This window comes from Brachyistius frenatus, unplaced genomic scaffold, assembly GCF_029030835.1.
Source record: "Brachyistius frenatus isolate BFR_SWC_R1_liver_20210118 unplaced genomic scaffold, ASM2903083v1 Contig_31, whole genome shotgun sequence".
Lineage (NCBI taxonomy): Eukaryota > Metazoa > Chordata > Actinopteri > Embiotocidae > Brachyistius > Brachyistius frenatus.
Window position 1 is genome coordinate 892360 of NW_027210630.1, and position 15973 is coordinate 908332.

Here is a 15973-nt window from a genome sequence, read left to right on the forward strand (position 1 = left end):
GCTGAAAAGATGCACATCAGTGGCTATAAGTCAGCAACTCTGCCCTCCAATAGTTCATTATTACACTGGATGATATCCAAATTTGTAACTACAATTGATAGGCTATATATGTCTGTCTATATTTACAACTGTAGCAATGTTACAATTGTTTTGTCACTGTTGAACTTTACTACTGTTAACACACATGCCATTTAATAGGCCAAATCCCCTATCATGTTAAAAATGATGGATCCACCCCGTTTAAATTGAGTGTGTTCTTCCTTGGTCCATGCTACAACCTTCAACCAAGTTTCATAAAAAACAGGATTGTAGTTTTCCTGTAATTCTGCTGACAAACCAAAAAAAAAAAAAAAAAAAAAAAAAAAAAAACCTCCTTTGAGGTAGTAAAATCGTATCTTGATAAAAGCGTCATTATCTTATCCAGATAAAAAGAAACATCAGGCCGTATAGTCACATTCAAAATTTGGGTTTGAAATTCTTTATTACTTTTCAGCTAAACTGTACTTTATTCTGTTTGACAAAGACAAACATAGCTGTACAATGAACCATTTGTAGTTTTTCCCCTAACAGATCACCAAAACTCTTACAATCTTTATTCAAGAGCCCCTTGAAAGAAAAAAAAAAAAAAAAATCAACATACACATTAATGAAATTCACAAAAATAAAAAGTGCATTTTGTTTTAACTCCTGTGATACATTAGACATGTACAGTATATAATGCTGCTGCTGCTGCAAGTGGAAAAACCTCATAACTCCAATCTAAACAGTCTCCTTGAGATTTTGTGATCTTTTATTCTGTATGTAGGGTAAGTTTAGTTGATCCCAGGGTCATGTTCAAAAGCCATTACAGAAAATGAGTTCATTAAAAAGAAGTATGATCTACCTGTAAGTAAGGCAGTTTTTGTTTTTAAGTCCTGAAAAGCTGCTTTCTTGAAGGTACAAGGTTTTGATCACAGAGCAGCGGTAAATTCCCCTGAGCAGTCTCCCGTCTGGCATGCCAGAAATTCAAGAAACATACTTGATTATCATTTATTTTCTTCTTAATGCTATTAGAAAGGCAATAGGGTTCATCTTTGTAGTTCACACCATAGCCTCTAACAACAGCAACTGTATGAGGTTGATGAGGGGACAGTGAAGAAGATTACTGGTTAGTTGGTTGTTTGTAATGGATGTTAGTGAATCTTTTTTTTAAATTTTTTTAGTAAAGGTCATGCAGTCTGTGATGCCCATCTCTGCTGTCTGTAAAGGTGAAATATGTTTATGTTACCTCAAGATTACTGAAAAAAAGATAACCTGTCAATTCTGATGTTGCACTATTTTATGGTGGATAATCGATATTTAACAGTAGATAATTAAATGCTTCTTTTGTATGAATGACAGGATGATCACTGATCATTTGAATGAGCATCCCGCCTTGTTTGTTTGGGAGAATTGATTGGATCATTGACCATGGAATGGGACAAAGGTGCCACATGATACAGGTTTATACATATATGATCCTCAGTGTTGCATTAGACAATAAAGCAAAGTTGTTTCTCACAAGGTTGCAAAATAAAAAAACAAACAGATTAGTAAAGTATCTCATAACGAGAAGACATAACCCAGAGCCCTGAGAGAGACAGAGACAGAAAGACAGAGACAGAGAGAGAGAAACGCTCAACAGTAGTTTCACACCACCATATGGAGATGGGTGGTTATTTTGGTGGCATCATAGCGAGTGGAAATCCATTCTCTAAAGTAGGAGTGACACATTAACTTACACAAACATGATCCAGTGGAACGAGAAGCTTCATGGCCTGATTTAATGGCTTATTTTTTTTTAATGAAATGGAAAATTGTGCAATAATCACCTTCTGCGGACCTTCTTCATAACAGACATTTAACTTCTCACAGGTGAAACTAATTTCATTAGCTCGTTTTCCAACAAAATCCCAGTAAGCCGTGAAGTGACTCGGGTGCACAATACCAGGACCCTGGAACTAGTGCAGCTAAATGGAATGCAGCCATTGATAGTGACATCTTCACTTTTCCTGCTTTGACAAGCCAACACGTCTGCTCTGAAAAAGGTCTACTGGCAGCATCTGAGTAAAGCACGGTGTAGCAAAGAAACAGCTATGGTCATTTTTAAAAAGTTTTTTACCCACATGTCCGATGCAGTCATGAATAACCGCCTCGGTATAACGATCGTCTGCAAACCAAGTACTTCACAAATTCTCCCTTTTAAATAAACAGGTCTGTATAGGAGAGCTACACATACGTCAAAGGAGAAGGAAGACATTTCATAAGTAAAAATCAGTAACTCTGCCTAGTCAATTGCCTTGACTAGCGATTTAACCTGATTTAACAGTTTTAACAATTCACGATTAAAATGCCTTTCCAATGAATGTAGACCCACGAGGGTCTATTCTTTCACAGCGAGCAAAATGATTCATTAAACAAAACCATGGCACATAAACAGAACGTTAACTCTGAAGCCTCAAGATAAGTTCTACATAAAATCAGCCAAAAAAAACAACAACAAAAACCTGTTATAGTTCTTCTGACTAGAGGTACTGACACCTGAAAATACTCTTCTTTGGACATCCCACATCAGAAACGACACACTTCCTTGATGTCACAAAAAACCTCTAGCTTGCACACAGAAATTAAAATAAAAAAAAATGGACAAACAGTTCTCTGACCTTCGAGCAACTTTCCATCTACACTCAGTCCCAGACAGACAACTAAAGAAACTACAGTGATCAGACTGTAATCCTATTGCCTTAATTTATACAAAAATAAATCAGCTATAGTGATTATTCTTTTCTTATCATCAGATACAGTACAAAACATCATAAAAAAAAAATTAAAAAAAAGTGTTTTCAAACAGAAACTAGATCCAGAGGGTAAAGCAAGCCATCAATCTGCGACAACACAACCGGCTTTGTGGGGAAGCTGGCAGCAGCGCTTAGTTTTGGTGACAAAGACCACATTACGCCATTAAGCCCTGCCACGTATGTAAGCTTTTGTCCTGAGCTTTATCTGGCCGTCCACACATGTGCAAGGGTGGCCGGTCGCACTGGGGGCGCCTCGTCTGCAAGACGGCTTTAAATGACTTGAGAGTGTGTTGGACTGGTTACTTTGGCATGATTCGCCACCATTAAACTCCTAAAACCACAATACCTGAAAAATGTGTGTGCACCCCAGTCTTGGGTCCACGATAAAGGACTTCACTTGTTGTTTTTTATGCTTTTTGCCTTTAACTAGAAATTACATGTACATTATTGCTGACTGTTTTCCTAAATGTAGCTATTGCAATACATGATGAAAATCAACTTGCAGCTTTGAAACTTGCTCGAGATAAGGAGTCTAAATTAGTGAACATTTGCTGAGGTGTTGGTGCAGCTGAGACCGGGGATTGTTTGGAAAACCAGATGCACTTTAGCATTACAGTTTTTAACTTCAGTTAGTCAAAAGCTATTGTGTTAGCGAGCAATTCTACAAGGAACCCTAATCCAGAAGACATACATGAAGAAACACACGTGTTGTTAAAGGAGTGAGGTGAATTCCATCATTTTTTGCATTAGGACAGCTGGCTTTAGGTGACTTACTTTTAGTGTCGGAAGTTAGAGAATACTTGAAAACAGTTTAGCTGCTGTGTTACCGTGTTACCACTAGGGTTGGTTGGCATCTGTAATTTCTAACACACATCAGACCCACAGCTGTGGAAGAGGCCACACCCACTCGCACAGTTCATTTATCCACCGCAATGCAGAGCCCAACCCTCTAAAAGCCACTGGGATAATTAAAACAAATCTGAGTCTGAATAAAAGTGATTGGGTCGAGCCTGAACAGTTATGAATTACAAACTTGACTGTTTAGACATTTAAACGTTAAATACGTCATGAAATTTCGAATGGACGGCGCATTAAAAGGAGGCTGCAGTGAGCAAAGATGTCTCATTTTGTTAAATGCCTGTTGTCTCTGCACACGTTCACGTGTTTATTTGCGTGATATAGACTTTCACTCGCATATAGAGCAGGGAGGGATCACAATGACGGGCTCCCATCATGATGACTTTCAGCTTTCAGCTATCAGCGATCAACCCAACCCTAGTTAGCACTAAACAGCTACTTTGACTTAATCAAAGACGAGAAGAAGCACACTGTGATGGAAAACATATCAAGTTCAAGTAAGCTGACTTTCTGCCTGTAGCGAAATGAGTGTAAACCAGTGGCTACTCGGAGGTTAAAAATATGATCTAATAAATATTTGTACACCCTGAACAAAATGTCAGCAGTAATGTAAGTTACTAAATATAAAGATAAAACACGAGATTAGTCCTTTTACGGGATAATTATACTGTGTACATTAGGAAAGAAGTGGTGAGTGAGCATGGCAACATGACAAATACTGGGCAAACATGGAGTGTCGACAGCTTGTATTAGCAGTGTTTCAGGCCAGTACGAAAGGAACTTGGTGACAGGAGGACATAAAAACACTAGAAAGGATTTTCAAACTAGTAAAACATGGTGGCTACAAAAAATGAACTATGACATCAAATGAATTGTGTCGTGATGGCACAAAATAATCATGAAACAAACTAGCCAAATGTGTGTATTTAACATTTTCCCTTTGGTTTGGGATTTAGTGGAGTTGCAAATGGTAGTTTGGGGGAATGGAGTGCTCCTTAATTAAGGAAACCCATGACGCAAAATCCCAAAGTCTGGACGCAGATCTAAAAACCCTGCGTGTTTATACTTGCAGTGCACATAGAAAAAGATGTGTGATGGTCATGTTGGATGTACTGTGTTAATGCCACTGTTGACGTAGCAGGTCTTGCCACACACACCAAGGGCAGATCATATCAAGATTTAGGGATTGAGCCAAAATACAGACAGCTATTGTTTATATTTGTATATCAGAGCAATGGGGGAAAGCAGAAAGTGGGATCTGAGCGGTTCAACAAACGCTAGTTCAACTTTTCCTGGAATATGTACAGATTGTTGGTGGTGGCCACAGCGATGATGTTGTCCAGTGGATGCCAGGCAGTGTGGAGGATCTTCTTGTTAAAGTCCAGACTGTCTACACTGATCTCATCCTTTTTGCGCTTCCCACCTGTGCTCACTTTGCGAGGTTTCAGGACCGATCGCGGCTTGCTGTTTTCCCGCGACGCCTCCAGGGTGACGTCCTGCCGGTAGCCTCTGTCAAACATCCTGAAGAAGTTGTTGTAGGAGCCGGTCATCACAACGCTGCGGAGAGACAGGGTGTGAGTGAGCGGGGCAACAATTTAAGTAGCATCAGTAACATGAATCTGTCGAAAACCTAGGCAGCATTATTTAAAGTTGTAAGTATATTGTTCTCTCTGATGAATTAGTACCAGACGCATGTATAGAATACAACTCTGCCATCCAAATGAAATCGAGTTCAGCCTTATGGTCTGCACAGAGCAGATAACCACAGTTAGAGATAAGGCCGGTGTTTCTGGCCAAAATGTCTGCGTGGGTCATAAAATGCAATTTGCGAGTTTGAGAATGACGATTTTCATAAATGCAGGACAGTTCTTTGAAAAGAAACGTATATGCTGACTGGAAATGTAAAATTAAATTAAAAAAAAAAACACTCACCTGTCGTTCCCATTCCAACAGCACTCAAACTTGTCGAAGATGCAGTCGTTCTCATAAAGTGAACACAACTTATTCCTGAGATATTCATGCACCTGGTAACAGAAAACGATGACGAGGTGAGAGAGTTATAATCAACAGTTGTGCAAAAGTGAAAAAAAAAACATCATTGCAGGAACATCTGCATAGGACTCCTGTGAAACACCTCGCTCTTGTGTAAAGGCAGCAGAACGAGATCCGGCTTTACATGCAGGAAAATTTAAATAAATTAAGTAACAGCATTACTTTTGTCCTGAGTTACAGACCTGATATGTCTCTACTGGTCGGGACTCCATGTTGAGATCCCAAATTTTGACAGACAGGTAGTCACGGGTCATCATGTAGCGTCCACTGTGGCTGAACTTTACATCAGAGATGGATGAGATGATTTCAGAAAAGAAAGAACGATTGTTTGGATCTTCTGGCTCTTCAAACACTTTAAAAAAAAAAAAAAAAGAAGAAAAGAACGCATGTCAATAGTTTACTCTGACTGTCATTGACGGTAATGGCAGGCACTAGTTTGTAAATAGCAGTACACAATTTAAATACAGCATCAACTCAGTGTTTTCTTTGTTGCCAATAACTTTCTGATGCAAAATGTCAACAATGATAAAAAAAAAAAAAAAAAAAAAATTCCTATTATTTAAATGTAAAGTGTATTGACTTGGGGTGTAATAATGCATGTGTGCAGCATAAATGTTACAGAGGACAACACTGTAATTTCCAGTTTGACCTCATGGTGGTATTGTTGTTCTGTTATAATGCCTTAACTACAAAACCAAACTACAGAGGAGTGTCTATTAGGCTCATTTGAGTTTTTTTTTTTTTTTTTTTTTAATGACAAACGCTCATTAAACAAAAATTTAACCACAGCTATTAGTAAAGAGGAACTATTTAAGGAATTATTTTTTGTGCAGTTCATGTATCAGACCGTTTAAAAGCAGAACAAGAGCATGAAAATGACGTGTAACCAGCACCCCAAGACAATTTAGGACTGCATAATAATCATGTTGAAATAATCACGGGCGTTTTTACTGTGCAGAATAATTTGGATTTGGTAGGTGTCTGTCTATCAGAAATTATAGTAGGTGCTGTACAAAATAAGAGCCAACTGGTGTCCCAAATGTAATATTAGGTGACAATCGACCCATGAATTTTGGGGGTTGATTGTGCAGTCACTGCAGGGAACCACAAACATTCTGTATGTTCTCAATCCCACACCTTTAATAACCATAACCAAAAGCTGACTCCCATATGCTGCCATAGAAACTGAGGGCCGAAGAGTTCTTCGCTGTTTTGGGTCCTCATTTACTTTACTCATTTCTGTAGCTCGTCTGTAAAAAAAAAAAAAAAGAACCTGCCATCCAATCAAATTGTCTGCAGGCTGCATGCATGTTAGCTGACAGAGATGCATTTACCACCAAAGGAAAGATTGGCCTCATAATCACAGCCAGTTGACTTAGGTGAGTTTTAGGCTCTTCATATGCATTAAATGAATGTCTTTCTACCAAAGATTGATTTAAATTCTGGTTTCCGTCCTTCAAGATACGACAGGCACACCTCCGAAATGACCAGCTGCTGACACACACCAGAAATGAAGTGGACTCACTTTTGGCGTGCGAGTCGCACAGTGCGGACGCCCTCATGTCACACAAGCGGATGGTGCCTTTGCTGCTGCTGTAGACAAAAGTGTTGCATTGGTTGGGGTGGAACTCCGCTGCAGTGATCACCTCCGTCAGCTCCTCCATGTTGGCTGGCTTAATGTCAACAATATCTGAAGAGGTGAGGTTAAGGTCAGGGGGCTGAACAGACATTTCCACAGCTTCAAAAGAAATCCTGGAGAAATAAAATGGGAACATTTGCATTATATCATTTGTACAAACCTGACCAACCATTGCAACCTTCTCTGTGGCCTGGAAGCTTTTGCATGGCTACACATCAGCAAATATTGAATTGGAGAGGATGACTTTACTTTATTTTGGGGTCAAACGTGCACATTTCACTTTTTAAAACTTTGACCATGTGAGTTTCTACTTTATGTGCACAAGTTAAAAACTCCTTACTTTGGAGACATCTGGTGGTAGTTTGAAATATTACACTTTGCTACAGGTTAAATAGACACCAATGCACACTATTTTTTTTGCCTGCATTAATCAGTGTCTACATTTTTTTTTTTTTTTTTAAAGAAAAGCAGTGTCACAGAACCATCGAGATGGCCTATATAGTCAACATGGTTAGATGAACTAATTACAACAGGGCTTTCGCAGCATTCGGTGCTCGGGCCCTTATGATTTCACATGGATGAGAAAAAAGGCATCCTAGTATGCAGTAGGTTTTAGAGTTGAAAGGGGTGCACAGTCTGACTGATGTGTGGCGGACAGGTTAACAGGGTGCATGCAAGGGATTGTAATCTGACACCTGGTAAAACAGAGCTCTAAAAAATTTTGATGTAGATGATGACGGCTGCATGGAGGTAAAGAATGAAGGATACTAAAGCTGCGATCGGTGATCTCCAGATGCCAGAGGTTAATGCGCAGGTCATCTGCAGACAGGTAGGTCTCACAATCACTGTTGACTGAGATGGAGTTGATATGGTAGGTGTGAGCGTTCGCAAACACTCGTCTCGGGCTCGCTTCCACCATCAAGTCCATGGGCCTGAATACCGGAACCTGAGGAGAGGAGTGGGGTTAGTGTCACTTCATTTTCACACAAAATACTGTCGATTGTGTGGATCTCAATGTCCTTTATTTCATGCATCACATTTTTAGGATTTAAAAAAATAATAATAATAATTCCCTGCTGTTGTTGTAACACTGGTAAAGAGGCAGAGAGATGTAGCTATCAAAACATGCAGTAAACTGTCTATTTGATAAGTCTTGCAATACTAATTTTTTGAGACAAACAGTTCCACCATGATTTAAACAAACAACCACAGCCTCTGTGTACTAGTCTCTTACACTGAGTCTATATTTGGAAACTGCTCGATAAATATAGATTTGTGCTTCCCAAACCAGATGATGCACATGATGAGAGGGAAAACTGTGGATTGAAAACTCAAGCTGAAGAGACCTTTTTCAACAACTTGAATTGTCCAACACAGGTGTAACTAATAACATTAACTGTGGCATTAATTGAATTTTATGCTGCTAAAATACAGCAGTGACTGATGACTGTCTGTGTGAATCGAAAACAACAGAACCAACCGTTCTGAACTAGCAAAAACTCAATCAATCCCATGGCAATATCAATTTAAAACAAGGGCAAATAGACTGCAACGACTCTTTAATGACCCTTTGCACACATTTATTTATTGAGTGATGGGATTCTAACGCAGTTTTATGCCAGTCTTTCATGGTTGTATGCCTTTATGTTGTTTGTGAGCCCCTAATCCGAGACAATCTTCTATCATTATGTTTTTGAATCTTGATTTTCTGCTATGTAAACACATGCAACAGAATTAGCACACAATTAAAAATCTAGCATATTAAAAGATGGTCAATAGTCACATAGTTAATAGAACATGTTCAACATCATTGGGACAGAAATAAGGTAATGTATACACACCCGTAGTGTTGTGACAGTGTTGGGATCTCTGTATCGCCCATCATCTTCCTTCAAATTGTAGCCCTCTGGCCTCTTGTCACGCTCACTAATTTTCCACAGCTTTATGGTTTTGTCTGCCAATAAAATAGAGCAGAAATCATCAAAAAGTGTCCTCAATTCAGGAAATTGTGGAAATTTAGATCACTTGACTGCCTACCGGCGTCTCCAGAGGGAAGATTTAAAGGTTTCAGTTTAAAGTCGATAACATTTCACTAATTCAGTCTTACGACAGTGAATGACATCAATCAGAACACAGTGGTTTACTGACCATTAGTAGACAAAAGGAACTGCGCTGCATTCTTCTGAGGCAACCATCGAATCTTGTTGATCTTCTCCTCGATCTCAAGACTTTTCAGGTAGTCAAACTCGGGCTCGTGGCTCTGGAAGGTGCTGTAAACATTGTACTCTCCTCGGCACTGTGGCTGATTCTTACTCTAAACAACGACAAGCCGCAGATCAGTCTTAAGCTCAAGTGTTATTGTGATCGAAACAGACAGGCTGAGAGTAAGAGTCAGTGTTTCAGCTCACGATCGGAAACCACAGTAACGTGTCCAAGCTCTGACAAGTTATGAATTTACACATACCGTTTGTGCACATTTAGTCAGATCAATACATACCTCTGGCTCCTGCTGGAAGATGACAACGCGACCCCCCTTGTCGCCAGTGGCAAGTAGCTCCCCAGAGTGGTTGAATTCAACAGTGGATATGATGTCGGCTGTCAACAAGTGATTAGAATTACAACACATTTTAAAACCTTATTCAGAGAGTAATTTGGCTGCTGTATTCGGGATCATGTTGTGTAGGTTTGAGGTGTGCTCAATGTGAAATTATTTTGCACTGGTTTGAAAAGCTTTTCTAGTTGAACAATTAATTTCCTCGCAATGATACACAAAATTCATCAGCAGCGTTAAAGATGCTGTAGGTTTGATCCTGTTCTGTCCACGTCTGAGGGGTAAAAATCATGTCAACCACGGTGAAAACACAACAGAGCAGAGACACACAAGTCCATATACACACACTACAGTGGTTTGGCACAACTGAAAGCACTCTGAACAGGATGGGAAGGAAAAAAAAACAACTTTCCATCTGTAGCTATTCAGCGTTTTTCAAGGACGAGCATTCTCGACAAATCCTACAATACAACAATCAATCCCCGTTTACAGACTGGCACGATTCTGAGCTGGTGCGATCCTTAATGAGGACAATGGTGTTGTTCCACTCTTAACACAGCACACAAAGCGCCTGATACGACCTGACTCCATACAAACTGTCATACAAGAAGGACTGAAGGAGAATATTTTTGCAGGAGTCAAATAAAACTGCTATTGTATTGTTGGGTTTTCAGGCTATGAACTGCTCTGTATTGACACAAGGAGAGGTTCTCATTTCTACACTTGTTCTCAGGGCAAAGCTTACTATAAACAACTGTGGATCCCTTTACACACAAATATGTCCACTATGTACTGTAAACACGTTTATAGCACTCCAGTTTCTTTCCTCATGTTCTATGTGTGAAATTATTTATATCACGGCAACAGTCAGTTCACCAAACTCACAAAAAAATATTTTCTTACTTACCCCAAAAGTTATCTAACCACATCATGAAGGCTCAAAAGACAAATGTGTACAGCTTGATACTGATAGAGTTAAGTGGTGACGTTTTTCTTTTGACTTGGCCGATCAGACTCTTGTGAATAGCTGTGTGAAACACATTTGCAGTTAAACCCAAGTAAACTAATGAGCCAATCATAACGATATGGCTGAAAATAACGATTATTTTCAATATCGTTTAGCTTAATCGATCAGCTGTTAGGTCTCCAAAATGTCAGTAAATGCTGACAAATGTTGACCAGTGTTTCATAAAGCCGAAGGTGGAGCTAAAATGTCTTGTTTTGTCCCAACCAGCAGTCCACAACCAAAAGGATCTTCAGCTTCAGTCAACTTCACCGCTTAAGACTAAAACAACCAAAACATATTCACATTTAACAAGCTCAAAACTGAGAATTTTAGCTTTTTTTTTAATTAGGAAAAAGGCTAAAAAACAAATCTATTTATTATCAAACATAAATTCTGTTAATATAGGAATTGAATTATCGTTGCAGTGTAACTGGTGAGGTCTTGCTATGTGTTGTGTAAAGGCACTTAACACCAGGAGTTCAAGTTGAGTCAGTTTGTTCTGATAGATGTACAGTCACTGAACTGTTTTTGGACATGCATCTTTAAAAATGAATGATACGCTATCACAGACCAGTTAAACAAGGAAGAAAGGTTCTTCCATTTAAAGGCAACCACAGAAGTACTTTGAAGGTGATACAATGGCAAGTGGCAGCATTAAATGAACCACATTACAGCAGCTCTGCATAAAAGGGCTGCTCCTTCATGTTTATGAAATCCCTTTAACCTGCAGAGGTAAAAACCTGTGTTCAATTCTGATGTGCATTTCACCTCCAATCATACAAACATCACTCCAGTAACATGCTAATAAATTGCAAAAGTTGGGAGTTTTGACACTGCTGCATCAATTAACACCAAATATAGAAGACTGTTGTCAGACCTCATGGAAAACCAGAAAGTAGTGCCACACCTGTGACCTCTTTACATCAGCGCAACCAGATTTAACACTCATACAATGTAGTTTGTCACGGTGTACATGAACACCTCGGAAACGGCTGCAAGTTGCATTGAAGAAAACCTCCAAACGAGCATTGCACAGTAGGGTGGCAATCAAGACAGTGCAGCTTAGTAAAATGTTCCACCACATTGACTTACCTTCAGCGACGTCGTCATCTATAGCTCCTTTGACTTGGGAAAAGCACCACTGCACATCACTGCTCCCACCACCGGGCCCTGCACACAACACAACCCCAAGTTTTGACACACCACCACCATCACACACACACACACACACAACTTCACACGCGTTAGCCTGCTGCTAATTTAGCTATATATATATATATATATAAAAAATTAAAAATTAAAAAAAAAAACAGTAACCTGAGATTAAGGCCGCTCTTGGCTTCCCATTAATTCACATTAATTGTCACAGGTAGTCGTGGCTTAAACATGTTTGCGGTGTAAAACGCTCACTTTCCGTCACCGACTCATACTGGCATGTTGGAAGTATCCTAGCCTGCTAGTTAGCCTGCGCTGCTTCACCATAACAGAGTCACACACACACAAAACAACCACCTCCATCATCTGTACCGAACAGGACAGCAGCTGGTCGAAGCCCAAGACACTCGGGCGGTCTTTACTCTCTGGGTTTTTTTTTTTTACCTGCCATGGCGAGCGGCTCAAGACAGGGGTCTCTGTAGCGGGCTTCGGGCCCTGGACTGGAACCGTGCTGACCCGGGTCGGCTGGGAGGTTCTGACCGAGGAGCAGTGGAGGAATGAAGCTGGCCGAGCTGCGAGGAACTCCGAAGACCGCACTCAAAAGTCCCCGGCACCAAACCGTGTTTTGTTTTTTTGTTTTTTAGTTTTTAAAAATTTTTTTTAACCAAAGTAAGTGGCCTACAAGCTGCACTGGAGGTTTGTAGACTTTGCACCCTACTTTGAGATTTCCCTCGCCTCTGCCTCTTCCAGCATTTACACTTTCAAAATGGCGTAGCGCGGGCGGCGCTCAGGAGGCATCAGAGAGCGGGGTGAGGGTGCGCCGAAAATTTTGAACCCGAACCGTCAGCGGCGTTGGGGGTTTTTTTTTTTTCCCCTGATCGCACAGACCACGCGGTTAGTTGATTTATTTAGTTTTTCAATTTTAATTAAAAGCAATAATGACTTTTTCCTCAATAAAATCCCCAGTTATGCATTAAACCCCGCCCACATGCATTGGTTCAGTAAATGAAATCGAACTAACCCGCGCGTTACAACGTGAAGTGAGAAAGTCAAGCCAGCAAACTCAGATGTTTCATTAAGAAATTTACATTTTATATTTCAAATATTTAACGATGATTAAAATATAGTTCACAATACAATGGTATCATTTTAAGTGGGTTTGAATTTTGTTGCTGGCTCTAAAACAATAAGATCTGATGTTTACTGTGCATTAAGGTGCCTGAGTAGCCTAAACTGTGACAGAACTTAATACACCTGTTAAACATCAGCTGAATGGGAACATAACTTGAAATGAGAGGGATAGGTGTGCTGCAGACAGTGGATGTGGTGCTTTCATCTGCCAGAGAGCATCCACACACCTGCTGTTGTTTCCTGCACCTGTCAGACGTCAGTTGGGTATGAAGCCACTCTGCCTTAATGCCTTATGCCAGAGTCCAGGCTCAAAGGCCAGATTTTGGGCCCCCACACCTAAAATGGCCTTTTTCACAACATTTTCACTTGTCATAGGAGTGAAAAAGATTTAGTTTACAAGTGTACCATTAAGCCATGAAAGTGATTCAGCATGCACACTACAAAGACCCTGAAACTACCTCCCCTAAGTGGAATGCAGTCTGTTATACTGTTATCAATTACACCTATACCTTTTCTGCTGTGATAAGCCAAAATGTCTCCATATAACAAAACAGTTTATTAATTACACCTTTTCTTTTCCACATGTATGACATATGTCTTTAAACAAAACAAAAAAGGCCAACTTAACTCCTCTCTCCCTCTCTCTACTTTTATGTCTTTATTATTTCTTTTTTTTTTTTTTTTTTTTTTTAAAGGATTTTTATGAGGTGACAGAAAACACGAGAGATGTAACAGAGATCCCAGGCCACATTTGAACTTTGGACATTTCCGCTCTTGGTCAGTGATCGTAACCCTGTTGGTACATGGACACCTCAGTTTTTGATAATTTGCACGAATTTATCTATAAATGTGCACATTGTAGGCATACTATAATGTGAAATCCTAAAGACGTTGAAACAATATTTAAGAGCATCCAAATTATTTAGTAGCCTGCATAATGTAGGTGTTGCATTAGGGCCCAAACAATTTCTGTTTATAGACCTTTTACACGGATGACATTTAGAATTTTATTTGTAGGGAACACAGATCCATTAATGAGGGCTGCATTCCACTTAAGGAGGTCTTTTTTATGCATGCTGTTTCGCTCTCATGACTCACTGGGACACATGATAGCAACTGAGATATCATTAACACGTTTGTGCTTTGCCCTCTGTGCCAAGTCAAAATGTCTGCTGTGGTAAAGGTCCATGTGTTGTGCTTTTGTAGTTCACACAGTAATGCCAACCAAATTTGCTCCCTATCAATTTACCACAAACAAATTGCCGTACAGTAAACCCAAAGCTTTTATACCCTTTTAGCTTTTATCGGATTCTTCCAGGGTTGGGGCCTGCTATGTTCAACTGGTGATTCAGCTTTGTCAGACACATAAGATCCCATCAGAGGGGACAGCTTTACTCCACTAATTCAGTCAGGAGAAATTAACAGTATAACAGAGAAACAGACCCCACTGATGTTTCCATTGCTGATATTTACATAAACATTTTTGTCAAATCTTATATGCACTTTTTAAGGAAAAAAAAACATTTAAAGCTCTTAACTTTTAAGAATAAATAATTGTATGCTACACAACCATACATACATTTTTATAGCTTCTTTATTGCCATTTTGCAACACACAGATTCTAAATTGCACATTTAATCACACTGTCAACAAACAGATTAGAAGCAAACTGACTTGGTTTAAATGAGTTTCACTATAGAGTTCTTCTAAACAACCCATTTAGATTCATAAAAAAAAAAAAAAAAAATATGCACAAAAACCTTGAGCTCTACTGCAGTGTCAGTTAAAGAAACACGATAACTCAGATTTTGTTTTATAGGAACTGCATAGACCACAAATCCCATAAGGCCTGCCTGAGCCACTTCACTAATGAGCTCTTAAGTCCAAGACCAGGCTCATTTTTCAACAGTGGCTTTTGTTTTATTTTCCTACCATAAAATAAGTGGTCCATCTTGCAAGCAGCAAAGCGCCAAACAGCACTGTGTAGCTGAAGAGAACAAATTTGAGAATTTCCTTGAATGTCCGGAGGAAGCGGATAAACAAAGGATCCACATCCAGAAGCTCCTGCTGTGTCTTCTGCCGGCCACCGGGGTGAGTCAGGTGCCCCATGTTCCCACCTCGGCCCATTCTGCAAACACACACAGCTGACAGATGTCAATATGACAGAAGAGAAAAGAGGCGGTCTATCTGAAAGTTAATGAAACAAACACTGCACACAACAACGCTGATGGCATGAATACTCAAATTAATGAAATTAAATACACAAAAATTAAAACAAAAAAATTAAGACAAAAACAGCAGCAAGTCATTGGGATGCAAACTGACTTAGGTAGAAAATACAGTACGTGCTCACAAAGCGCTGAAAATATAGTTGGTTTTTTTAATGTTTATTTATATTACAAGTGCAAAAGCCTTGTAGAAGCTGAGGAAACAGCACTGTGCCAAGGCCACTGTTAATAATTTATTTGTGAATTCTACTAAGTGGGTTCAGTATTGATCTGCTTTGTTTGTGTACAGTAACAAACAACATGTGGAACAGCTTCAACATTCATCTTTCACAATGTGTACTCAGACATTTTCGGGGAGACATGTTGAAGCTGTTGGAGGTTCAGTTTGCAATAACACTGAACACATTCATGTGTCATGTGAAGTAATTACTTGTCGCGCTACAGAAGTTACATCCAAGCTCCCATATGAACCATGTTAGTCACTTACATCTTACAATTAAAAGGAAAACTACTGTAATGTTGTCATTTATCTCATTT

The 15973-nt window shown here is 39.5% G+C and overlaps 1 protein-coding gene across 1 annotated transcript; it reads right to left on the bottom strand.

Moving 5' to 3' along the window:
- Nucleotides 1-462: 462 nt before the first annotated feature.
- ppp2r2aa (protein phosphatase 2, regulatory subunit B, alpha a) lies at nt 463-12706 on the bottom strand. Its single transcript, XM_069699747.1, has 10 exons — nt 12522-12706; nt 12015-12092; nt 9863-9960; nt 9514-9679; nt 9207-9319; nt 8134-8311; nt 7252-7416; nt 5909-6078; nt 5607-5698; nt 463-5231 (listed from the first exon to the last, which is right to left on the bottom strand). The coding sequence occupies exons 1-10, from the start codon at nt 12526-12528 to the stop codon at nt 4952-4954; spliced, it is 1347 nt and encodes a 448-aa protein (XP_069555848.1). The 5' UTR covers nt 12529-12706; the 3' UTR covers nt 463-4951.
- Between the last annotated feature and the right edge of the window lie 3267 nt (nt 12707-15973).

Bases quoted from the DNA above. Each gene is read 5' to 3' on its own strand.
- ppp2r2aa (XM_069699747.1), bottom strand. The intron at 9,320-9,513 runs GTCAGTAAACCA...TTTTATTGGCAG, and splicing joins GTTCCTTTTGTCTACTAATG to ACAAAACCATAAAGCTGTGG. The intron at 6,079-7,251 runs GTGAGTCCACTT...TTTTTTTTAAAG, and splicing joins GTGCGACTCGCACGCCAAAA to TGTTTGAAGAGCCAGAAGAT.